General features: G+C 47.6%; 1 protein-coding gene across 1 annotated transcript; it reads left to right on the top strand.

The window, feature by feature from the left end:
- The first annotated feature begins 12,951 nt into the window (after positions 1–12,951).
- FOS (Fos proto-oncogene, AP-1 transcription factor subunit) lies at positions 12,952–16,440 on the top strand. Its single transcript, XM_021679578.2, has 4 exons — positions 12,952–13,256; positions 14,020–14,271; positions 14,704–14,811; positions 14,939–16,440. The coding sequence occupies exons 1-4, from the start codon at positions 13,116–13,118 to the stop codon at positions 15,578–15,580; spliced, it is 1,143 nt and encodes a 380-aa protein (XP_021535253.1). The 5' UTR covers positions 12,952–13,115; the 3' UTR covers positions 15,581–16,440.
- The last annotated feature ends 10,693 nt before the right edge of the window (positions 16,441–27,133 follow it).

Here is a 27,133-nt window from a genome sequence, read left to right as displayed (position 1 = left end):
ACTGAAAACAGCAGTTTGTCTCCTATGTGCTCGCATGCACACATGTGCGCACAGACCCTTCCTGCCCTGGGGTTTGTCCATTTAGCTGCCTAAATGGAGCTGCCACTCCATTTAGCTGACTAAATTCAACCTAAGGCCCGTGCTGTCCTGCTCTGCTGCTGATTTCCTCAAACCGCAAGACGATTAATCTCCCCAAGCTTATTTCCTCAGCTATGAAATGGGATCTGGAGAACTCACTGACCCTACATGTTTGCTTAGACCTAAGAGGACTACAATGATACAGTGATTACCAGTTGGCACTGTGGAAATACCAAATGGTGTATAAAAGCTTGATTATTATTAATGGGCACAATTTCCCCCAAAACCTCCCCATCTTAGCACTGAGTGAAGCCTCAGCCCACCACGTTTCCATAGCAGAAAGGCCTCGTCTCAGGCCAGGAGGAGCAGTGAGCGACCTACCTGGCCTTCCCAGACCAAAGTGCACATTGTACCTCTTGCCCATCCCAGCCATGACCGAATGCAGCTCTTCAACTCCCACTCCTCAAGTCTGGCTTTCCTCGGCTGTAAAAACAAAGATACTGCTACCTGCCCTGCTTACCTCTCAGCCAGGAGGGTCACATCAGGGAATGTTCATGAAAGGGCTTTGAAAACCACAAAGCAGAAGGCATTCAAGTTTTAAATTGTCTTACTAGATGAGGTGGCCTATAAATGGAGCAGTGTCAGGGTGGACTTGGGTGTGGTTCATAGGCAGGCTGGATGAATGCCCACCTGTGTGATCTGATATGTCCCGTGTCAAGGCATGCTCCCTTGCTGTCCCTAAGATTTCATTATCAGTGGGATATGCCTTTGGAGTAAGCATTTACCACTCTCTTCAGGTCTTAACTTTTAAAAGACAAGTTTTCTGATGAGTAGTAAATTAAAGTTGAACGTAAATCGGGTAATCAGACAAGTTCCTCCCTGACAGGGGAGACAGCAGCACAGGAAGGCACTGGTAGATCTGAAAAACAGGATCCGGGGAGTCTAGAGAACATTATTTATTCTACTCAAAGTCCGCCCTCATCGTTGTGCTAGTTGTGACCGGGATCCTCAGAGCCCACCCAGCAGACCTGGAGCTCTACTCATACATGAAGAGGGGAGACTCTCCTCCCCATCCTCTCCCAAAACCTCTTAGGACACTACTGTACAGTAATCCAGAGCTCCCCACGCTGCTGGATTTTAGGGGCCGGCAAAGCGTTTAAAGAGTTGGTACATGGACATAGGTTGCCAGCTTTGAATTTTACCAAACAGTGACCATTTATTATCACCATCATTTTATAAAGAAGAGGACATTTTATTTATTTATTTATGTATTTATTTAGATTTTGCTTATTTATTTCAGAGAGAGAGCATAGACGGAGAGTGAGAGGGAGAAGCAGACTCCTGCGGAGCAGAGAGCCCGATGCGGGGCTCGATCCCAGGACCCTGAGATCATGACCTGAACCAAAGGCAGACGCTTAACCGACTGAGCCACCCAGGAGCCCCAGAAGAGGACATTTTAACAGTACAAAAGTCAAAGGGACATACTCTAAGACTAAAGGACAGCCCTTTTTTTAATTTAATTTTTATTTTTTAAAAGATTTTATTTTATTTATTTGACAGAGAGAGAGAGAGACAGCTAGAGAGGGAACACAAGCAGGGGGAGTGGGAGAGGGAGAAGCAGGCTCCTGGCCGAGCAGGGAGCCCGATGCGGGGCTCGATCCTGGGATCATGACCTGAGCCGAAGGCAGATGCTTAACGACTGAGCCACCCAGGCGCCCCTAAAGGACAGCCCTTTTAAATAGAATATGTATAGCTCTATAAAAACTCCCTGCTTTGTGTTTTCTTTTCCTGACCGTTCTATTCCCTCTTCGGTCCCCATGGGGTGGGGGTTGTGTTGACAGGGGTGAAGAGCAGACAGAGGAATCATGAAGTAAAAATCTAATTCAAGCATTGTTTCATTTTCCTAATCAAACTGACCCCTTCTTGCACTGTGCACCTTTGGATCACCAGTTTCTTTGGCAAAGGAGAGTAATGTAATCTGACCAGGATGGGTAAGAATATAATACAATGTGGGAATATAATACTTTGGGTACTTCCCTTGGAATTACTTCCACTCTGGGGTGAGTCAGTTTGTTTCCAGTTGGTCTGATCCTTGCTTGGACTGAGCCCCACCCACCCAAACGCTTCCAGGATTACCTGGGGAGGTGGGATGTCGACTGCCCTATGCCTGGTTCAGCCAGATGAGATGGGGCTGAATGGTGAAGACTGGCATGGTGCCCAGAGGAGGGAACAAGCCTGCCTTCCAACTGGTGTCCCAGGCAGGTGCAAGAGACACTGGCAGAGCCAGTCTCACCAGCAGCTTGGGCAAGGTTTGGCCCACACTTTTTTCCCGTTTGCTGTTTCCTCTGGCAGAAGTGGAAACACTCTGCTTGGCAGGTTAGCTCGGTTGGTTAGAATTGGAAACACTGTACACTCTCCTTGTTTTGTGGTTGTATAAAACCCAATGCAACCAGCATTATATCATTATATATATAGTATTATGTATTATATATATATTTCCCTCCAAAACCCAATGTAAATAGAAGTTGAGGCTATAATTTAATTCTAAGCAATTAAAGAATAATTAAGGCCCATGAGACTGAGTTTCTCTCTCATCAGTCACTCCTGCTAGATACCTAGGAAAATAAATTCACTTATTCAGGTAACCAGGGCACTACCTACCTACTATACTGGGGAGAAAACAGCCCAATTATCCATTGTGGATTAGTGAATTTTAAGATCATTATTTTTAAGAATGTATTGAAACTAGCCAGTCAAAACAGCATAATAATATACCTGCATCATTGAATTTGGGTGAATATTAAATAACATAACAATATCTGTAAAACAGCAAAATCCCCGAGCAAGTACTCAATAAATTTAGCTATTGTTATTTCCATTCATTCAAGAAGAATTTTTTGAACAGCTAGTACATGGCCAGATACTAGATTAGGGGCTAGCGAGTCCATCATGAGCGAAATAGGCAAGCTTTCTCCCTTTCTGGACTGGAGAGACAGACACCAAACAAACTCAATCAACAGTGAACAGCTACTTATATTAGGCCTTCTGTAGGTGTTTGGGGGTCCATCAGTGAACAAAACAAAGATCCCAACCCTGGTGGAACTTATCTTTTAGATATTAGCCCGACTGCTTTGTAATTGAGTGTTTATTATTAGAAACGGTGTTAAGTGCTATAAATGCAAAGCCTGGGTTCTCAGGGAAGTTTTGCGTGAGGACCCGACAATTTCAAGTTTGAAATCTGGAGAGTAGGTTTAACTGAGGAGGAGAGTGTGGGAGACGGGAGCAGAGAACATATGTTTAACGCTAGTAACTCACATGTAATTCGTGCCTTCCAGGTTACAATGCTTTTTCACAAATGTGCTGGAGGCCAGGACTGCCAAAGATGGGAGATGGTCCCTGCATCAGAGCTTTGCCACCGGACTGAATTCAGTCTCAGCTCCAGAACACATAGCAGCAGCTGCCTAATTGGCTCCTTCCCAGGAAATCACTGACAGTCACTGCCTCAGTTTCCCTAGCTCTCCATTGCCCGGAACAATGAATACCAACTACAACAAGAATGACCTCTGAGAGCTGAACTCAGCTTCTTTTAACTTGTTACCATGAAAGTCATCCAGGAATGTGTCAGTATACATTTGCCGCTGGATTTAAATAATCAAACCCAGGCTGAATAATCCATCCCTGAGGGTTGAGCTATCTTCTTTCCCCAAAACATACATAATCCTGTAGTCCACTTTCCCCTTTGCTACTGAACTTTCTCTCCTTCAGGTTTCAATGCTCCTCTTATTTCCTTCCCATTAGCAAGTCTCACAGCCTGGTTCATATTCCAGCGACGAAATAGTTCACATAGTTCTGGGTAGACATAATATTTACGGGAACTGAAGATGGGTGGATTCTGATAATGGCTTGTGGAACAGTCTTCAGTGTAGTCAAAATAACAAAGAATTCAAGGAATTAACGCTTTGAGACGTTCATTCCCCATAAACTTCCCAAATGTTTTTGCTTAAACCCTGTGTGAATATCAGCAGAATCCAGTGAAGTGTTGCCCTGGGTGAGAATGCAGGGCTGGTTCAGTGCTCTGCTGTTTTTACAGCACATATTCTAAGCTGAATTCTGTTTATTGTCAGTAGCTCTCTAACAGAGGGCAAAATGGAATGTGCCTGTTTTCAAATTCCTCTGAAAAAGGGTCCTGGAAGACCTCAGAGCCTGGTTTTGGGTATTTACGTCACTGTGCTCCAATGCTTTCAATGAAGACTTTAAGCTGTTGAGAAAGATCTTACCAACCACCAATTCTGGTGTGGAGCCATTTATAAGAAGGATCCATACGGGTCGTTATTGCATAAAAATGAAATAGAACTGTCCATACCCTGTCTGAAGCATAGTGACAACTAGGGAGGAAAGTAAACTGGGAATAGCTGGGACATTTCCAAATTTGGTAGCACTGATCCAAAATTTGGTGTCTCTTGTCTGGGGGAGGGAGAGATGGTTTGGTGGCAGCTCAGACACTAGAGCTTGAGGGTGCACATTGCAAGGACAGAGGGTTGTTGGGTTCAGAGGCTCGGGAGAATCAACCGTTATGTTTCCCAGTACTTAACTTCACACTGGGAAGCATTTCCTCTGCCCAGAATGCTCTGCTCTTTGTCCTTCCCATGCCTGGTTCCTTCTTGTCACGCACTTCTCATGACGAAAGTCACCTCCTTCCACCTAATCCGAATGCTCACAACACATCCCTCCATTTTAATGACCTGCCCAGCACTCACTTTTATCTGATATTTTTGTTTGTTTTCTTGTTTATTATATTACTAGACTGTGAACTTCACTTTAATAGGAAGCTTGTCCGTGTACCGCGGATTCCAGGGACTGGCACATAGTAGATGCTCAGGAAAGATACTGAACGATGAATAAAGAATAGGATAATCGTCCCTGTACAATCTGATTATGAAAAAATGAACTTTGTAGAGGTCTTACCTAGTACCCACAGGTAGTTGTTTTTTCTGGCTCTTATGCAAGATAATAACAATTTGAGGCATGTGAAACCCCTTTCTTCCCTGGAGGGGATTCTGAAACCAATGGAAAAATAGAAAGCAGGATAGAGATCTCTGATAAGACTACAACTAAATTAATCTCAAACCAGATGTGTGATATAAACCCCACAGGGCCGCTCTTATCTAAACATACAATCCAAAATCACTTCATTTGAAACTCTTCGGAGTTCTCCATTATTATTATTTATTTATTTATTTATTTTATGTACTTCTCTGGTCATTTTACCACACGGGCCAGAAATGGGTAAGGAGTGTCAAAATATTCACTGTGGCTTGGAGCTGCCGTCTGGTGAGCCTGCTGATCTGGCAGGCAGGCCAATGAGTGGAGTGCTATTTGAAGAACACCAGGTTTTCTCCATCTCCCCCGCCTATTTCACAACCCCCTGCTTCACTCTTTTCCAAGTTCCAAGTTCAGACAGACACCAGCTGGATGAAGCCCTGGTTCAAAAAACTTGACTTGGATAGGCAAAGTTATAGTAGCAAAGGAACCCCCCAAGCCCCACCTACCGTGAAGTGTCCCATTCACAGGGAAAACGAAGATTCTTCACCCATACCCTCTGGATAGCTTACCCACAGTTTATTCCAAACCACCTGATTAATCTGGAGGAAGGAATAGAATGATTGTGCCAGACGATGCAAATGAAGAATCCTGTGGGTTCTGATACCATCCACCGAGCTAAGCAATCTGAACTGGGCAGGAACACGTGGCACTCTGATGTAACCTTGAATATCAGCTCCAGCCCAGATAGGGCTGATGTAGGTAAGCCCTGCATCCAGGCCTCAGGTGATCCTGTGGTATGTGATACTCCAGGCCTGTCCAGTGCAAGTCTAATACTCAACAAATACTGACCTGGCCCTTGCTACATGCCCAATCATGGCTGGATTGCCCAAGAAGCCAAGTAAGCACATGCTGGGGCCAGGACTGGGGCAGGGATGGGGGTAAGGGGCATTCAAGAAAAAACTGGGAAAACTGTAGCCGTCATTCTATTTATTGGGGGCTTGTTCTCGGGCAAGGCACGGTTCCTGGGGGAACCAGAGATTGCTCCCTCCCTCATGAATTCACATACAGGCCTTATTTCAGCATAGTGTTAAGTTTTATTTTTTAAATAAAATTTTATTTTGCAGTTTAATATTGTTCTTATTTTGAACTGCTTGGGAGGGTACCATAATCATTTTAGTATAGGGGCCATAAAAATTTTATTTGGCCCCATTCCCAGTACTTTTAAACAACAACAACAACAAAAAGTTAGGTTTTTAACCTTTATACACAAATATTTCTTCTTTTTTTTTTTTAAATGCCCAAATATTTTCTAAAAAGTTGCTTGTAGAATTAACTTGTGTTTGTGAAAAAGAAAGGATTTGGGGGACAACCTGCCCTAGACAGAATATCTCGTTGTGCTGATCACTGTTTCTGGAAGGGGTGATTGTGGATTTAAAACTATAGCACCCATACCCTCTTGTAGGACAGGTAATAGAAGCATTTAGACAGCAAATGTGATGGGTCTGTACAGTTCCCAGAAAGGGTGTGTCCATGGGTTTTATATGCATCTAAATTATTATGCCTGATAAAGAAGGTGCTGATCAGGATTTTGGTTCCACTCGCTTGTGGAGGGTACAGGTAAGAAGTCACCCATCAAGGCCCTTTATCCAAAAAGAGAATCCATACTGTCTTTTCAGCCACATGGACAATAGAGGATGAGCTTTCTGTTTAATGTCCATTCTTTCCACAAACATTTATTAAGTGCCTTCTCGTGTCAAGACGCTAGACACTGAGGATAGTCTCCTACTGACAAAGACAGATAAGGTTCCTGCTTTTGTGGAGATTATGGCCTAGTCGAGGAAGGCAATGAAAAAGTATATAAATGAACAAACAGGGTAACATGGTGATAAGTCCTAGGTAGAAAATAAAACCAGGTAATGTGACAGAAAGTGACTGAGGAATGCCCCATTGGATGGGGGACAGAATGGGCTTCCTGGAGAATTGATATTTGAGCAGACATTAAGGAAGAGTCAACATGTCAATATGGCGGGGGGGGAGAGGGAACAACGGGTAGAATGTCCCAGCTACAGACCCAGCTTGGCATATTTGAGGAACAGAAAGAAGGCCAGTGTGGCTGGAGTGGAGTAAATGAGGGAAAGTGGGTCAAGATGAGGTTGGAGGGCTAGGCAGGGGCTGGGTCATATACTTGGCAGACCTCAGTAAAGAATGTAGATTTTTTTTTTCTAAGTGTAATTCTTAACTTGGCCACTAAGCAGGTTTGGAAGGATTTATGATTTAGTGTTTAGTGTTATGATTTAATTAAGAGCCCCACTAAGGGGGAGAGTAGACTTCCACCTTTCGATCTGTCCCTGTCTTAATTGATTACCTCTCAGTCTTGGGTGGGCCAGAGTGTGAAGGTGGAACTCTTCAGTAGAGTCATTTCTGGGATTTTACCAGTGATCTCTAACTCACTGACACCCCAGGTAAAATATCAGTGGGGAAAATCAGATCTCAGCTGGGAGTTGCAACTGGAAGTTTTCTTGTAGGACACAATCAAATACTAAACTAAGACAAAAAATGTTCATAGCTGAGAGTGAGACTCTAATCTGTAGATCAGAAGGCAGCATAACTCTGAATTCCTACATACTAGTCAGGATTTTTCTGGTTTAGATTGGGATTTTTTTCTTGGCATCACAATTTAATACTGTCTCTCTTAAAGATCTTTCTTGTTGAGCAAGGTGGTGGATAAAGTGGCGTAAACTATGCTTGAGATGTCTTAACACCTTGGAGCACGTCATGTGCCAGCCCATTCTGGCCATCCCTGGCCCTACCCACGCAGACTCGGAGAATTTTCCCATTGGTGGGAGTCCTGCAGTTGCAGGTTTTCATCAGGGTGTGTTGTCATCCTATAGGTTTAGTGACGTAGATGGGGTTCTTTCGGAATTCCAGCAGCTGAGTCCCACCCGAGCTGCAGAAGTTCAGCTCAGGACATCCAAGGAGCTGAGAGCCTGGAGGGGACTTGCTTGTCTGCCCGTGCAGGAAGTTTCAGCATGACTGACAATGAGCGGCTGATGATGCTGGTGGTGGTGAAAAATGCTGCTAGCTTGTGTCGAAAAGGTGTCCTTCTTTGGCACCATAACTATTCCCCAAGTTCCAGGGGAAGTATATGGAGTATATCCCAGGGGCTACATGGAGCTTTGTGTAAATGCTCACATTAGCAGAAGGATGGGGATCCCATTGAATCATCACCTCCTGTCAAAGAGCCAAGAGTTGTTCAGAAGGACAAGTTTTTCCCAAAGAGGCTAAATCCCTAGTACTAATTAGTGGCGGTAGTGGTGTGTGTTTGTGTGTGTGTGTGTGTGTGTGTGTGTGTGTGTGTGGTGGTAATGCCGTGCCTCCACCATTTTAAAATAGGCTCAGTCTTTTTGCTCACTGTCCGAGCCATAGAGTGAGTAACCTTGACCCCTAAAGCCCTCCTTTGGGTGTCATGTGTGTGTGAGTCCTGCAGGAATTGTGGAATGCTTCTCCTCCGGGGGTCCAGACATTTAGAATGAATAAATTAGAGGGTGGTGGTAACATGGTCATTGTCATTGCAGACAATGTGGCATTTATGTATGGGCAGTGGCTGTCTCTATCACGGGGCTCGGTAACAAGGGCAAGTCTGATCTTTCATCACGAACCGCTGGGGTGTTCTTTAGACACAGAGCCTGCACCAGCTGAAAATAGCCCTAACATCTTGTTATTTTCTCTTCCCCAATTTTTGCCTATTCATACCCAGGAATAAAAGACTCAGCCTGTTTGGCTTTTCCAAAGATTTAAAGAACCTCATCCATTGATGGCTAAGGAGGACCCATAAAGGACAATATTTGCCTTGCTTGGATGAGGGTATTCATTCATTCATTCAGTCATTCATCCATTCAAGAGATATTTATTGAACACCTACCATGGGCCAGGCACTGTGCTAGGTGCTGAGTGAGTATCAGCACATGAAAAAGACAAAGGCCAAAAGTGTGTAGATGTTAAACAAGTCTAAGAAGCGACTTCCCCAAGTCCCTGAAGGAGTTGATTTTGCTATTTGCATCTTCCTGACTTCTGGTCCCGTGCTCTGACCACAACCCTTCACCGCTAGACCACACTTCCCCAAATAAATAACTACTTCTGCATGCTGGGGATGGGTTGTGTGCGGCAGCATTTACGTAGGCGGCACAGACAGCAGCCTTTCACTTAATGTTGCAATAACACCAGGCTAAACAATGTGCACTGACTTTCAGAGTTACTGAACAAATGCTTGATGTGGGTCAGATCTCTTAATTCAAATGCCAGAAAAGCGCAAAATAGGAAAAGTCTCCATCTGATAAGGAACAACTGTGGAGGAGAGATAGATTTGTTTTCAATTTGAGTTAAAATCAGATACGGGATTCTACCCTCCTTTTCACTTTTGGATACCCAAATAGGAGGAACTCAGCACACAGATAATCACAAACTGCATAAGTTCTGGTTATACGCTCAGACTCGTCCAGAACACAGAATCCCTGCCCTGCTGGGAGGCAGCACTATGCTCACAGAGGCACACAGCATCTGTGTCACACATCTCAAAGTCACCCTGACCTTGGCAAATGGCAAACATAATTTCACTTGTTGGTTCTGATTTCCCTCTATTTTAAGGCTACACCATGTGAGCTCCATATTAAAAATGTGAGTTTGCAGCCCTGAAATGGATTGAGATGTGAGAGTACATCAGGATGATCACAGATTCGGAGGCTCTGGCATTTCAATCTTTATCATGTCATTTCCCAGAGGACAGTGGCTCCAGGTTCCATCTCTATTGTAGTCACTTCCTCTGATCCTGCTCTCCAAACCCTCTCGTGTTCCATCTCACCCTAGTCTTACCTCTGTCCAAGCACTTGGTGCTGCTCTGCAATTCTCTACTCATTTGTCAGTCTTCTCGCCAAGACTGGAGTCTCTCGGAGGGTAGGGCCTGGTCCACTCTGTTCATTGCAGTAAGTGCCAGCCCCCAGCACCCATAGGAGTGCGTGGCCATAGCAGGCTCTCAATAGTTCTTTTTTTTTTTTTTAAGATTTTATTTATTTATTTGAGAGAGAGAGAGAGAGAGATCACAAGCGGGGGGAGGGGCAGAGGGAGGAGCAGACTCCCCCCTGAGCAGGGAGCCCGATGTGGGACTCAATCCCAGGACCCCCGGACCGTGACCCGGACCAAAGGCAGATGCTCAACTGACTGAGCCACCCAGTGGCTCCCTCTCAATAGTTCTTTGACAAATAAATAAAAGAATTATGAATTCATGGTTCTGTCCTTTTCAGAGGATGGATTTATTAAGTCTCCAGCGCTCTGGTCATAATGGTGCCAGGAAGGAAAGAGTTAAGCTATTTGAGAGGAGCCAGGTTCATCCAAAGTCACTTTTCCTTTTATTGGCAAAGACAGGATAAAGTGATATATGGGATAAATCCTGGATATAAAATCTTGATACACCCTTTAGGTGTCGGGCTGAGCTGATTCAAACTCTGAAGGGGAAGTCAATGAAATCATTCTAGGTTTTCTCTTAAGTGGCCTGAGATCCAGTTATGAATGGAAGGCAAGGCCAGACCCAGGGATTCAAAGCTTGACCTACTTTGTCCCAGCTAATAAGAAGAGAGATGGATTTGCCCTCAGCTCTCATAACTTTTTTTTTCTTTTCTTTTCTTTTTTTTAATAATCAAGGACAGTGAAATAGCCTGACAGATGAGAGAATTAGGAGAACTGAAGGCCGAAGAATTGCTTTAGGATTCAGGGCATCTCCGAAAAGTCTGTGTTTATGTATTATGTGTTTTTCCTTCTCTCTCTCCTTTTTTAAGTGAGGAAGAAAAAAAAAAAAAGCGCCTGAATTCCCACCAACATAAACCAGTGACATACAATGATGAAATTCTGTTTTCACCTCTGCCTGTGACAGGGAATGCAAAAATAGCAAGTGGCCCAGTTCCACGAATCCCCGCCTCCCTGCCCTCCCAGCTCCCGCCGGGTTCTCATCTCTAAGAATGGAGGTTAGCGCCTGGCCGCGCGCGAGCCGCACGCAGCCCCCGGACCCGGAGGATGATGTCAGGCGGCGGGAGTGGCCGTAGCCGGGCCGGGGAGGCCGAGGCCCCGGGAGAGCGAGGAGGGAGGGCGGCCTGGCCAGGCAGACTGCGCGCCCGGCCGCGCGGCGTCGCCTGGAGACAAGCCCCGGCGGCTCAGTGTTGCTGTAAACAGCCGCTTCCCTGTTACTATCTATAGCAGGATCGCCTGGCTCCGGGGTGCGGCGGTGGGAGGCAGGTCCGCGGTCCGGCTCCCTGCGCGCCCCGAGGGATCCGCCCGCTGCCCTAATCCCGCCTCGCCCCTTTCCAGGGGTCCACCGTTGAGCCCCTGGCCCGACAGAGTGGGGGAAGGGACACAGGGGCTCTGCTGGGATCTGCGACTTCGCGTCCCCGAGGAGGCTGGCGCGCTGGGACCCAGGCGGGGGCAATGTGACCCCAGGTGTCCTTTGCAGCAGAGCAGGAGGCTGGGGGCGTCTGGGGGCGCAACGCACTCTCGAGCACCTAGCTGCCCCAACCCCGTTTTCCAGGCCACAGAGCCGCGCCTGAAGTCCCAGCGGCCGAGGTCTCCCGCCTGGTAGCTGCTGGCCAGGATCCTTCCAGCGCCCCCGGTCCTCCCCCCTCCAAGTCCGCGCTGGAAAATCACCAGCTGTGGGCTGCCACTAAGCCCAGCTTCCTGGGGGAACCGAACCTCATCTAACTCCCCAGCTCGGACTTGCGCTCCCCCAAAGGCTCTCTCCACCCTGTACCCCCAGCTGACCACCTTGTCCACATAGCACCCCCCCAACCACATCCCACTCCCCAGGCCCCAGCTCAGAACTAGGCAAACGAACCCATCAGACATCCTTGCATGGAGGTTCTGCACAATGTTTACCGGCTAGCGTCTCAGATTTGACAGTAACACTAATATCCCTAAGTATGGCCGAGAAAAAAAAAAAAAGCGCCTTTTTCCCTTAAAAACGAAAAAACAAAACGAAACAAAACAATTAAAATTAAAATACCCAACATCGTAGATAAAGTAGGTTATCATATTCTCTTATTTTGGATCTCCCGACTTTCCGCTTCCAAATGCGGTAACAGTCCTAATACTGCTCCAGACTGGGGGCTTGAGGGTCTGCTTCCACAGTTTGCACAGAATTACGACTAGAATTGGGAAAGACGGGGGGTGGGGGGAGGCGCATTCCTTCTGGGGCCGAGGCTTAAGCCCTCGGGCTGTGTACCTGTTTCTCCCAAACCTGAGCCCCAGCACGTTTCCGGGGTTCCGTATACCAGTAAAAAGGCCCTCCCAGCCCATCCCCCCACCCCGCCCCGGGAACAAGGGTCCGCATTGAACCAGGTGCGAATGTTCGCTCGCGTTCTTCGCCTTTCCCGCCTCCCCTCCCCCGGCCGCGGCCCCCGCCTCCCCCCGCGCTGCACCCTCGGTGTTGGCTGCAGCCGGCAAGCAGTTCCCGTCAATCCGTCCCCCCTTACACAGGATGTCCATATTAGGACATCTGCGTCAGCAGGTTTCCACGGCCGTTCCCTGCGGTCGTGGGGGGAGCCATGCCCGGAGTCCCTCATCTTAGGGGGTCCCCGAGACCCCTAAGACCTAGATTATTAAACACTCAGGAGAAAATGAAACACACCAAGACGGGAGGCGGGAAGCTGCGAGGGCGGCGGAGGCGGCAAGGAGGCCGCAGAGGTGCCCAGGTCCTCTCGCCACCCCCCTAGCGCCGCGATGGTAGCGCCCATGACGTGTGTGGGGGCTCATTCATAGAATGCTGTTATAAAAGCGGTGGCTGCGGCGCCTCGTACTCCAACCGCATCTGCAGCGAGCAGCCCAGAAGCCGAGACAGAGCCGGCGGCGGCGGCGCAGCGAACGAGCAGTGACCGCGCTCCTACCCAGCTCTGCCCCGCAGCTCCTACCTGTCTCTGCCCCTCAGCCCCTCGCCCCGGCCCAGACTCACCGCGACCATGATGTTCTCTGGCTTCAACGCCGACTACGAGGCGTCCTCCTCCCGCTGCAGCAGCGCCTCCCCGGCCGGGGACAATCTCTCCTACTACCACTCACCGGCCGACTCCTTCTCCAGCATGGGCTCTCCCGTCAATGCGCAGGTGAGGCGGGCTTCGCGCCGCCGCGGGGCCCGGGATCACCGGGGAGGAGACACCGGGGCGGGACGCTCGGGAAGACGAGTCGCGGACCCCTTTGACCGGGGTGGGAGGCTGCCCCGGCCGGAGCAGCCCTATCTCGGGAGCCCCGCACTTGTTCAGAGCGCACGCACGCCTGTCATAGTAAAAATTGGTTCTCTTCTGCCGCGGCAGGCTCATCCTGAGCTGCCCTCGGACCGCGCTCTCTGCCTGGTCTCTGACATTCGCTGGGGCAAAACGTGTCCCAAGCGAAGACTCGCGAACTAGAGCCTGGCTCCTCCGGGAGGCGACAGAAAGCGGCAATTCCCCCCTCCCCTAGCAGCCTGGAGCAGGGAGGAGGGGCGGGAGAGGAGGGTGAAGCCGGCGGGTGTGTAAGGCAGTTTCATTGATAAAAAGCGAGTTCATTCAGGAGACTCCGGAGCAGCGCCTGCGTCAGCGCAGACGTCAGGGATATTTATAACAAACCCCCTTTCAAGCGAGTGATGCCGGAGGGATAACGGGGATGCAGCAGCAGGGTGGAGGAGAAAGGCACTGCGTTGCGGATTTCTTGAGAGGGAACGGGGAGCCCTTCCATCCAGGATGAGGGGCATAGAAAAAGACCCGAGCAGTCCCGGGCGTGCTTCTCCTCTCTCTCTCTCCCTGCTGCATGCGGCACTGGAAACTCGGCTCGCCCCACCTGTGTCCGGAACCTGCTCACTCACGTCAGCTTTCCCCTTCTGTTTTGTTCTAGGACTTCTGCACGGATCTGGCCGTCTCCAGTGCCAACTTTATCCCGACGGTGACTGCCATCTCCACCAGCCCGGACCTGCAGTGGCTGGTGCAGCCCACCCTGGTCTCCTCCGTGGCCCCATCACAGACCAGAGCCCCCCACCCCTATGGAGTCCCGACCCCCTCGGCTGGGGCTTACTCCAGGGCTGGAGTTGTGAAGACCATGACGGGAGGCAGAGCTCAGAGCATTGGCCGGAGGGGCAAGGTGGAACAGGTGAGGAGTTCTTCAGCACCTTCTCTCAGTAAGGGGCGTGGGTTGGCACTGGTGGAGGAGGGGCCACAGTAGACAGGGTGAAGCAACTACCTAGAATTCACTGCATATCCTCAATGGAGAACCCTGGCTCTAAGCCATTTCCATCCCAGGCCAGACTCCGATAGTCCCACCCCAAGAAATACTCTAATCATTTCTTCCCTAAGAGGTTCCTATCTCATGCTTTTAGACTGGGCTCTTCTTTGTTCTCTTGCTGAGGATCTTATTTTAAATGCAAGTCACACCCAGCCCGCAACTGCAGGTTAGAAATGGCTTCCCAGCGGAGGTGCCAGGAAGCTGGGAAGCAGCAGGGGCCAGTTTCGCTGGGGCGGATGAACAGAGCTGATGGCAGACCTTGTTACTGACTGTTGGTCTTTTTGCAAATTATTTTTCTAGTTGTCCCCAGAAGAAGAAGAGAAAAGGAGAATCCGAAGGGAAAGGAATAAGATGGCCGCAGCCAAGTGCCGGAACCGGAGGAGGGAGCTGACTGACACACTCCAAGCGGTAGGTAGATCCCGTGGGTCACTCCTTTTTCCAACTTAGGGGGAAAGTTGGAGACCGGGTGTCGGGGAACAGGGTCCTTGAGTAAGCCCGTGTCTTATGCTTTGCTCTATCCCTCTGTATCATACAGGAGACAGACCAGCTGGAAGATGAGAAGTCTGCTTTGCAGACCGAGATTGCCAACCTGCTGAAGGAGAAGGAAAAACTGGAGTTCATCCTGGCAGCTCACCGACCTGCCTGCAAGATCCCCGATGACCTGGGCTTCCCTGAAGAGATGTCTGTGGCTTCCCTAGATCTGAGCGGGGGCCTGCCCGAGGCTGCCACCCCCGAGTCCGAGGAGGCCTTCACCCTGCCCCTCCTCAATGACCCAGAGCCCAAGCCCTCCGTGGAACCCGTCAAGAGCATCAGCAGCATGGAGCTGAAGGCCGAGCCCTTTGATGACTTCCTGTTCCCAGCATCGTCCAGGCCCAGCGGCTCTGAGACCGCCCGCTCCGTGCCAGACATGGACCTGTCTGGTTCCTTCTATGCAGCAGACTGGGAGCCCCTGCATGGTGGCTCCCTGGGGATGGGGCCCATGGCCACAGAGCTGGAGCCTCTGTGCACCCCCGTGGTCACCTGTACTCCCAGCTGCACTACCTACACGTCTTCCTTCGTCTTCACCTACCCGGAGGCTGACTCCTTCCCCAGCTGCGCGGCTGCTCACCGCAAGGGCAGCAGCAGCAACGAACCCTCCTCTGACTCGCTCAGCTCGCCCACGCTGCTGGCCCTGTGAGCAGGCAGGGAGGGGAGGCGGAGGGCACCCCTGAGTGCCACTGCCCGAGTTGGTGCATTAGAGAGAGGAGAAACACGTCTTCCCTCGAGGGTTCCCGTAGACCTAGGGAGGACCTTACCTGTGCGTGAAACACACCAGGCTGTGGGCCTCAAGGACTTGAAAGCATCCACGTGTGGACTCAAGTCCTTACCTCTTCCGGAGATGTAGCAAAACGCATGGAGTGTGTATTGTTCCCAGTGACACATCTGAGAGCTGGTAGTTAGTAGCATGTTGAGCCAGGCCTGGGTCTGTGTCTCTTATCTCTTTCTCTTTAGTCTTCTCATAGCATTAACTAATCTATTGGGTTCATTATTGGAATTAACCTGGTGCTGGATATTTTCAAATTGTATCTAGTGCAGCTGATTTTAACAATAACTACTGTGTTCCCGGCAATAGTGTGTTCTGATTAGCAATGACCAATATTCAACTAAGAAAAGATACGACTTTATTTTCTAGTAGATAGAAATAAATAGCTATATCCATGTACTGTAGTTTTTCTTCAACATCAATGTTCATTGTAATGTTAACTGATCATGCATTGTTGAGGTGGTCTGAATGTTCTGACATTAACAGTTTTCCATGAAAACGTTTTATTGTGTTTTTAATTTATTTATTAAGATGGATTCTCAGATATTTATATTTTTATTTTATTTTTTTCTACCTTGAGGTCTTTCGACATGTGGAAAGTGAATTTGAATGAAAAATTTAAGCATTGTTTGCTTATTGTTCAAAGACATTGTCAATAAAAGCATTTAAGTTGAATGCGACCAACCTTGTGCTCTTCATTCTGGAAGTTTTTTTTTTTTTTTTTAAAGATTTTATTTATTTATTTGAGAGAGAGAGAATGAGAGAGAGCACATGAGAGGGGGGAGGGTCAGAGGGAGAAGCAGACTCCCTGCCGAGCAGGGAGCCCGATGCGGGACTCGATCCAGGGACTCGATCCAGGGACTCGATCCAGGGACTCCAGGATCATGACCTGAGCCGAAGGCAGTCGCTTAACCAACTGAGCCACCCAGGCGCCCCCATTCTGGAAGTTTTGTAAGATTCTGGGTATTGGAGACCAGTTTGTCCAGAAGGGTGGCTCCTGGAGGGGGACACACCCCTTTGTTTGATCCCGTATCAAAAAGGAGAAGGAAACTCTAGAGCTGATGTTGGGATGTCTTACAAATACATGTGTTCACATGGTGGTGCTAAGATTCTCTAGCAGATTCTGGGGTGGGAATTGGCTGTGCAATAGCTTTTGTGGGAACATGTCTGCCTGCTTCTCTCTCTGTTTTGAAAGTCAAAGGGGGAAATATTTAAATCTAATTGTGCTTATATTAAGTTGAAATGTCTTAATCTTAACAGGGTCCCTTTGGCAAATGGAATTAAGCTTTGTATAAACCACTTTAACTTCTTATTCCCACAAAATTATGTGAGGGGTTACTCTCACCTTAAAGGTGAGCAAACTGAAGAATGGTTAGAATGAATGACTTCCTCCATGTTCCACTAGAGAGATTCAAGTCTTCACTTCCTCATTCCTCACCCTATCTCTAAGGCTGAGCTGTCTTTTAATAGTTAAAAAAGAAAAGAAAAGAAAACTTCTCAGGCCTTAATCCCTACATACGTTTAGTTGGACTATCTTTATTCTCATAAGGAAAGGAGGGCTATTGTCCTAGCCCTTAGTAATAAGTGCCTTGTAATTTCTGACATTTCTTGAACATCATATGCCTGCCATTTAGCTTACACCGGGGGAGGAGAAAACTGGCTCTGAGAATTTGAAAGAGATCTCGAACAGTACAAATAATGGTTGCTCATTCGGTAAATAAAAAGTTACATAATAGCTCACTATGGAGAAGTCAACATGACTCTGAATAAGCTGTAACTTAGAACCTTTATAATCTTAAAGAAGAACATGACCTTTGTCTGGGGGACCTCTAGTAATGGGGCCTTTACACGCACATGCACAAACCACAAAGAGAGGAGCCCTTCTCTCTGCTGCTCTCAGATACCATGCTGGCCCCATGCTTGGAAGCCAGAGACCATCCTTCTACACCTGCCTGGGGCAAGAGAGCCTCAGTGCTAGCCTCCCAATGCTTTAGTGATAATGAAAATCACTGGGTGGTTATGGGGTGTCACACTCAATCAAGTTGAAAGTTTTAATTGAAAATGACAGTTCCATTGAGGTTGGTGTTCTCACCTCTGATCTCCCTGTGCCTCACATAATGATTGACATTTGAAACCAACTTACTTTAGGCTCTTAAGAGCACTGATATATCACATACCACTTGCATATTACTTTTGCCTGTCTTGCCATAATGGAAGTGGCTTTAGACTCCCTGTTTGCTGTTCAGAGGGTAAATTTTCTGTAGCCTTTATTATTATTATTATTATTATTATTATTTTAGAGAGTGAGTGGGGGGAGGGGCAGAGGGAAAGGGAGAGAGAATCTTCAGCAGTCTCCACGAGCCTTGGGGCGGGGGGGCTCGATTTCACAACCCTGAGATCATGACCTGAGCCAAAATCAAGAGTCGGATGGCTCAACTGACTGAGGCACCCAGGGACCCCTCTGTAGCCTTTAAATATGGCTTAGACTAATTACAAAATTACTGTAACTAACACCCAGATCTGAAATAACAAGGTGAGATACCCTGTAAGGAAACCAGCTGGCTCCCCTTACGTGTACAGAAATAACCCATGGAAGGAGATTTCCCAGGTGGAGAATTGTGGCTGGACCTCAGCCCTGGACACCGAACTGCTCCCAGGACCTGACTAATGGCCCCTGTCAATCCCATGCTGACTAGAGAAAGAACACTGCTTTCGCTTTGACAGCCTTAGCCTATGTCCAGACGCTTCCTCTAGTGCACCATAACCCAGTGGGGACCAGGCTGCTCTATGAACAAGACCACATTGCAGGTCCAGGGAGAGGTACTTGCATATAAGGAATCCTTTTAACAGGCTTCTCAGAGGCCAGAGTGTGCTCCACAGGAGTGACATCCCACCAAGCTCCCTGTGGACTATTCTCTGGGATCAAGAGAAGAAAGGAATTCCCTCTCTTTCAGCCAAAGGGCTCTTCCCAAAAGCTCCTTTCCTGAGTCAGGATTCAACAACTCCCACGGATGGTGGATTCCAGGAATGTCGACTTCCTCTAGGGAAAGACTGATCTCTCCCCACAAGATATGACCTCACGCTGGTCTTAACAAAACAACTATCCCAAAAGATAGAAAAGATACACATATAATAGAAAGGGATGGGAATAAGGATGGGAGGGGTCATTTCCTTATGGGGAACATGTCTACTTTAGCTCATCAGTGGATCCCCAGACCTGTCTCAGTGTCTGGTGCATAGTACAGGGTTAAGAAATATTTGCCTCGTGGGTGAAAGAATACATTCTGCACTATTTCCATGAGCAGAAATAAATTCCACACATACTCTCTAAATTCTCCCATTCCAAGGGCGCCTGGCCAGCTCAGTTGGTAGAGCATGTGACTCTGGATGTCAGGGTCGTGAGTTTGAGCCCCACACTGGGTGTGGAGCCTACTTAATTAAAAAAAAATCTCCTATATCCAGACCCTTTTATGATATTAAGCAATGGGGATTTCACCTCTTTTATGTCTGGCTTCAACACGTGCCCCACTCTGTCCTTGGCTCCTGGAATTCATTGACTACCACCTCTGGATTACCTCTGCCCATTTAATTTCAAAGTGAATACCCTGCCATAGTGTTTCCACCTCCAAATTAATTTTAGATAGAAAAAGGGAAGAAGAAAAAAATATTTATCTCTATACAATAGTGGATTATAGATTCTGTATTGTCTTTGCACATCCCTGCATCATGTGCAATTATTAAAATTAAAGGGTAGCATTTAGCAATTTGTTCTAATAACAGTAATTTTGTATCAGCAACAACTTTCCATGTGTGAACGAAACTAAATCAATTGCTATCTTTAATTAAAGGACAAAGGCGAGACTGAGGCAAAGTAAAAGTTCTCAGGTGATTACTCTGAGAGCACCTGAAGTTTCAATGTTTTTCAAACCAAAAAAAAATCTAAAACAAAAAAAATTAATCTTTAAACTATGTATGAGACTTCATCTAAGCACAGAATAATCAAATAATCAGAAAATAAACGAGATGTGAGCATCATTTGAATGCTGAACATCAGGTCGCTTTAAGGTGTGCTATTTTGCTATTAACATTAAAGAGCTGACTCCTGACTCCTCCCCATCTCCTTCTCATCATTTTCCCCTGCAGACACCCTGCTCACCAGCCTTCCTTCCATTCTTGACACAGAGCACGTTTATTCCTGCTGCAGGGCCTTTGCACTTGCTGTCCCTCTCCCTGAGCCTCTTTTCCAAGGCTGGCTCCTTCCTGTCATTCAGGACTCAGCTCAAAGGACATCTCCTCCAGGAGGCCTTCCCATATCATTCTATCTGAAGTAATCTCTGTGCACATTTCCTCCCCATGACTCTGGGTCTCACTATCCTGCTTTGTTTCCCCATAGCACATGTCACTGTCTGCAACATTGAATTAATGTGTTTTTTTCCTTTTTAACAAATTTCTGCCCTTCACCACTGCATTGTAAGTTCCATGTGAGCGGGGCCCTTTTCTGTCTTGACCACGTCTGTATGCCCATATCTATTAGGCACTCAGAGGCTTGTTAAATGGATGAAGACAGATAAATAAATGAAGGCAGTTGAAAATTACAAAAATATCTAAAGGGAGATAAATAGAATTTAAAGGTAAAGGTAGGCTGTGTATTTCACAGACTTCTTCCTGGGTAGAAGAGCATGTCCTTTGTTTTAAAAAATTCCTGTCAAGGGTTCTACAATATTAAGGTGAGGAAGTAGCTAGCGTGGGAAGAAATTTTAAGAGGCACCAAAAATACAAGCATACTGCAGGTCAGGGACACTTCCAGACTAATTACAAATTGAGAAATTTGTTTCAACATCAAATGAAGAATGGATGTATAGGTGAATATAGGTATAATCATCTTCAAAGAAACAAATAAACCTATGTTTTTCACTCTTGTTCATATGAAATTTTAGACCTTCACACAGATCCACTTGAGTTCACTGATGCCTAGCAATTGGTAGGCTAAAGTATAAAGCCTACAATTTAGTCTGCATTAGAATAGAAGAATAAGGGTTAGCTGTTATTAAACTGTCATTGTTGATATCAATGTCATTATCATAATCATCGTTTGCAGGAATATGCCCAGACCTAAGGGAAAACAGTCGGGAATAGAGCGTACTGAATTCTGATGAATGAGTTCAAAGTTCCTGAAGGGAGCTGGCTGGATAGATTTCCACTTTCTTTGCACCCAGGAGAAAGCAACAGAAGCATAAACTGGTTTAGTTCAAAGCAATTCATTTCAGTGGCTTCCCACACTCACTCAAGGACTAAACTAGGTTGCTTTTCCTTTGCCCAAGGGCAGAAAGGGCTCTTGGCCATTGTCCCAGGGAGGCTGCCTGGCCTGATAGCCATCAGCTCTTATTGATTAATAAGCCCTTTTTACTTTCAGCTCACACTGACAAGGCGCTTAGGTTTGGATCAATCAGTTGATTAGGATAAGAACCTGGAGGGGTTGGGTGGATAGTTCCATTAGGGCAGGCCCCCAGGAAGGAGGACTTGTTAAAGGGTGAGGAGCAAGCAGCAGCACCTTCATCATAAGGGTGGATGCCACAGGCCCAGTGGCTGCCATGTTTACTTTGGGGAACAATTTATGGTCAGATCTACAGAAACAGTGATTGATTTTCAGGCTTTTTGATCAATTATGAGACTCTCATCACAGCTATAATTATCAAAACTATGATAAATTAATCTAGATTTGAGAAATTGGATCCAATATAGCAGAGTGGTTCAGAGCATAGACTCAGCTTTGAATCCTGGTTCCCTGACCTTGGGTAAGTTACTTCACCTCTCTGCACCTTAGTTTTCCCATTAGTAAAAGGGAGATAATTGTACCTACCTCTTGGGATAGCTGCAAGCATTAAAAAAGTTATGTATTTGGGGCTCGTTACAGTGTAGATATGTTAGCTATTATTTATTATCTCTATAATTAAGGGAGATGGGGGTCAGGGGAGAAAATATTTACCCTCTGGAGCAAGCATGGGCTTCATTTAATTCAATAAAAAGTCTCTGGGTGTTTATTATTTATCAGGGGCTGGTTTCAGATGGGAGCAAGACACAGTCCTGTACTCAAAGAGTTCATGGTGTAGGAAGGGAGAAAGACATGTAAACGCATACATCATAATACACCGTAACAGTGAAAACAGAAGGTGCAATGGTTGCACAGAAGAGGGAGTGATGGACTCTATCGGGGGGAGTCTCTGAGCAGGTGACCTCTGAGCTGGGCTTTGAAGATGGAGTTTGCTAGATGAACGAGTGCCAGGTGGAAGGATTCCAGGAGGGAGAGGGATAGCACTATAAAAACACAGACTCATAAAACACACTTGCTTTTGCTGGACTATAAAATGTGGGTGGAGGGGGGAGGAGGAGAGGAAGGGGGATATAAATTATAGAGCATCATATAAGTACATTTGATTTCATTTACATTAATATTGCAGCATCAAAGTGGAAGGGGCTGGAGACAGGTCAAGAAGAGGTAACTGTGGCCAGATCATGAAGGGCCTGGTATTTACCTGCTTCAGTTGTGTGTAGGCTGAACCGAGGCTGTGGTGGTGGGAATGGAGAAGGAACAAGAGGTAATTAAGGGGTAGGGCTGCTGGGGCTTGGTGATTGAGTGGATGTGGGAGGTGAGGGAGGGAGAGGAATCCAAGTCACTCTCAGGTTCACTGGGCTTGACACACAAGGAGGTTGTATGACTGTGGAAGAAGGGCCCGTTTGGGGGATGAGAAGGTCAGGCCCATGTTGGGCATGTAGAGCTTGCCACGCCTGTGAACATCCAGGGGGGATGTGGGCAGTTGGAATTGCACACTAGAGGTTCTATATGTGAGTTTATAGAGTTTGCCTGGAGGCATGTGGTTGGGATAGAACCTGGAGCCCTAGGGTATAATATTGATAATGGTTAACATTTCACACATACTTGCTGCGTGCCAAGCTGTGCCACGCATCTCCCAGGCAATGCCAAATCAGGGACCATATTTGCTTCGCTCATCGTCTTACCTCTGGTAACTGGCACATCCTGGGCACACAGTAATGATTTTGTTGAATGGAGGCTCTCATTTAGTCCTCACAACCACTCTATGGGGCAGATAGTATTAGGATCCTCGTTTTACAGACGAGGAAAATGATCTAGGAAAGATTACACTGACCAAGGCAACACACTTGTAAGCAGCAGATCTGAGATTTGAAATCAGCTCTCTGTGACTGTAAAGTCCGAAGTTTTTTTTTTTTTTTTTTTAAAGATTTTTTATTTATTTATCTGAGAGAGAGAATGGGAGACAGAGAGCATGAGAGGGAGGAGGGTCAGAGGGAGAAGCAGACTCCCCACTGAGCAGGGAGTCCGATGCGGGACTCGATCCTGGGACTCCAGGATCATGACCTGAGCCGAAGGCAGTTGCTTAACCAACTGAGCCACCCAGGCGCCCAAGTCTGAAGTTCTTAACAGTTTTTTTTTTTTAAAGATTTTATTTGACAGAGAGAGCACAAGCAGAGGGACAAGCAGTCTCCCCGCTGAGCAAGGAGCCCGATGTGGGACTCGATCCCAGCACCCTGGGATCATGACCTCGGCCGAAGGCAGCTGCTTAACAGACTGAGCCACCCAGGCGTCCCTGTTAAGGGGATTGTTAGAATGTTAACATCTCCTAAAAATGTACTTATGTGACCTAGGGTGAGACTCGAACCCCTCTGAGACTACCACATCAGGAGTGGGGTTCAAAAATCTCCCTTTCCAGCTTCAAAACTCTGACGTCAGACGACTCTTGTGGAGATGCACGGCGGGGGCCCACACCCGGTCACTGAGGGCCCAAGGCCTGAGAGGTTGCCGCAGGGCTACCTCGCCACACCAGGAGCGTCCAGGTGGGAGCCGTCTGTCCCAGGTGCAGGCCAAGCAGGTGGATTAGGGTTCTACTCCTGGACAACAGATTATCACCAACTTAGCAGCTTGAAACAACACGCATGTCTCCTCTCAGTTTCTGTGGACTCAGTGGTTTAGCTCTGTCCTCTGTTCAAGGTCTCGCAAAGCTGCAATCAAGTTGTCAGCTGAACTGAGTTTTTGGCCAGATGCTTGAATGGGGAAGAGTCTGCTTCTGAGCTCACTCTGGTTGTCACAGACTTTATTTCCTCATGATTGTATACCTCAGGCCTGACTTGCTGCTGGCTCTTGGCCAGAGGCCACTGTCAGGTCGAGGAGGCGGCTTCCTCAACATGGTTGCTCACTTCATCAAGCCTGCCAGGAGAACCTACTAGTATGTGCTGGTTAGATGGATATCTATATCATCTATATCTATATATCTCCCTTATATAGCAATAGATATAGTAGATACATAAATAGTGCATATTACATATCATCGGAGTAACATCCCATCACCTTTGCCATATTTTATTGCTTAGAGGCAAGTCTTGGGTTCCACCTCTACTCAAGGAGAGGGATTAACACAAAGGTGTGGACACCAGGAGGTAGGAATTACTGGGGGTCCCCCGAGGGTCTGTCATCCACAAAAGGTCACGTTACCTACTGAGAACTTACAAGTTATAATAAATCCAACTAAAGTTGGTCTGCTTTTTTATTAATGCCATGAACTGTCAAATACTTCCTCCTGAAAAAAAGTTTTTTGTTGTTTTAAGGTCTAAACAGTTGCTGGGATTGCTGTTGAGTTTTCACAATGCATAGGTAAGCTTCATTTTTAAAATTACTTATCTTTTAATGCATTGTATTCTTCATGGAAGTAAACTCCCAAGTTACACTAACAGTTGGTCCCCAACACATGGACTTAGCTATATGCCTTCATTTTAAGAGTAAAGCTGTAATGGTTCAGAGTCATTTGAGATTGTTTTGGGTGCAGTGCACCTCTCAAACTCTCTGGTAGTACACAGTACTGTGTTTAAATAGATTTGAAATAAACGAGCACAACAGTGACTGTAAAGACTGAGAAATTGAACTTGAGTTACTTCAGTTCTGTTATTATATATGACCGTGGGGAGTTTTTGTGTTTAAAATTTAATACTGTGAAGGAAGCGATGCAAACTGAGAAGTGTGATGTTCTTACTTGGTAAATACACATCTCAGCTAATACAGGAAATACTTTACTAAATTTTAATATTAACTTTAAAGTGGAAAATTCCCTTACAATATTTATTGTAAAACTGAAAAACGAATCAAGAAAACAAAACATTACAACATTCTGATTTAGAAGTTGCCTAATACTTGGTGAGCTACTGTTTTCCTGTTTAGGATTAAAAATAGCTAGCCCTAATTTGGCTCACCATGGGCTAGACTCTTCCAAACACACACTCACACACACTCATATCTGTATGAACTCGTTAAAACCACCCTAGCAGGTGAGTCCTGCTATCAATCTTATAGATAAAATAATCTGGGGCACAGAAGGCTTGTGATCTGCTCCAGATCGTCCAACTAGAGTGGCAGAGCTGGAATTTGAACCGGGTAATGTGGCTCCAATCCCTGAATTCTTATCCGCTAGTGAGAAAAGACAAAGCAAAACCAGTATCCCCGACAACCCTGCAGGCCGATGGAAGCCCTTCAAAAAGGACAGGAGGGCTGCTTTCTGTTCCAGACCGGCCCCTGCTGGATCCTGGGCGGAGGAAGAGCGGGCTTCCCGGGGGGTGCTCTCTGGGCGTCCCCTTCTCTGCCCTCGTCTGCCAGGCCCAGGTTTCGCCTGGCCCTTCCCAGCTTCCGGCCCTTTGCTCCAGGCCAGGTCGCAGGGTCAGGAGCTCGCGAGTCCTCTATTTACTGTTTGGTTTCCATGGTGACACGTAGGCACCGTCAGCGCCTCCCGTCACAGGCCCCGCAGCGCGGCCCCCACCCGGCGCCGTGACGTCTGCCCGCCGCTTCCGCTCTGCCCATATTTGGCGTAGCCCGCGAGTCGCCGGTCGGTAGGAGGCTGCGAGCCGGGCTCCCGCCTCCCCCCGCCCCCTGTTCCCGGCCACGCCCTCGCGGGGGTGCTGCCGGACGCTCTATGTCATGCGCCCCCCGCCCCCGCCCCCGCCCCTTCCCGCAGATCCGAGGTGCGGCGAGGAACGGGGGCGTTAGGGAGCCCTAGAGAGGGCGTGGGTGATCGGATGAGCTCTGAGGTCTGTAAATATTCGTAGACTCTTTGAGGCTGCAGACAAGATTTGGGGCTGTCTCGTCCGTCCCGGGTGGGTGAGCTCGGATCACGATTTTCTCACTCGGTGCCGGAAATCATGGAAAGAGCCATCCCTAGCCTAACTCTTATTTTATAGGCTCGAACAAAATTCTCGCCCATGGCGCAGTGGAAAGCTTTGAAGCTGGAGGCTCTGGGATCAGTGTTGCCCCTTGGGAGATAAGTGACCTTGGGAAGGGTCACTTCCCTTTACCCGGCCTGGTAAAATGAGCTGTAGGGGTGGGTGGAGGGATCGTACTGTTTGCAGCGGTCTCAGTCAGGTTTGGGTGGGGGGTGGGATCGTCCATCACCTTCGAACTATCCCGTATCCCCGTGGCATAATTGGAATGTCAGTGAAGCTCGCTGAGGACTCCTACAATTCTGATCCTCATAGTAACTGGATTTGTGTGGCTCTTTGAGCCTTGCTCGTATGAGGCGCTTAATTAACTCAGTTAACTAACTATTGAATGAATCCTAGGCAAATTACCTTCGGACTTCACCTTCATAAATCCGGATCCCCGCAATTCCTCTTACAGGCGGAAGAAGAATATTGCGATGATTAATAATCGCGCAGCAGGGTTGCTGATGTAAAGCGATTTGCAGATGTAAAGGGCAATAAGCATTCCTGGGAGGAATCCAGCGAGATTCCAGAAGTCTCCGAGGGAGCCGTGGGTGTATGCCGCCAGGCCCTGAGGGCGGGGGTGAGGCGGGCAGTGTCGCAGAGGCCACTGCTGGGGACTCGACTGGCTGCCGGCATGGGGCTAACTCTTCAAGCTGCTCAGTCGCGCGCCCTTCCTCCCCCCAATTCCCCAGTTTCTCTGGCCAGAGCACTGTGTGTTTTCCAGAATATCAGAGCTGGAACGCACGTCAGACATTTCCCTCTAATCCAGCCTTTCTGTTTCACAAATGGGGAAACTAAGGCTCAGAGAAGTTGATTCATCCACCCAGACTTGCACAGCTATTAGAGACAGATAGAGATGAGGATTTCTGGCTTCAAACTAGAGTCCTTTCCACCTCATCTCTAACCCCCTGTGCTCTTGTGGCTTGGGGACCCTGCTGCCTGGTTCAGATGGTGGGCTGTGCAGTAAAGCTAAATACTGACTTCAGGCCTCCTAAAGGATGCCAGTGGGACACCTTCTGCTCTACACAGCCCACAGCCCGACCCCAGGGCCTGCAGTGATGTGCAGGAGGTGTGTACTGCCAAAGCCGCAAGTGTTCCTCCTTACAGTGGCTGGAATGGCTTCTCTTGTCCAGAGAACCCGAGTTGGCT

Source organism: Neomonachus schauinslandi, chromosome 9 (assembly GCF_002201575.2).
Source record: "Neomonachus schauinslandi chromosome 9, ASM220157v2, whole genome shotgun sequence".
Classification (NCBI taxonomy): domain Eukaryota; kingdom Metazoa; phylum Chordata; class Mammalia; order Carnivora; family Phocidae; genus Neomonachus; species Neomonachus schauinslandi.
This window is presented reverse-complemented; position numbering and strand designations above follow the sequence as displayed.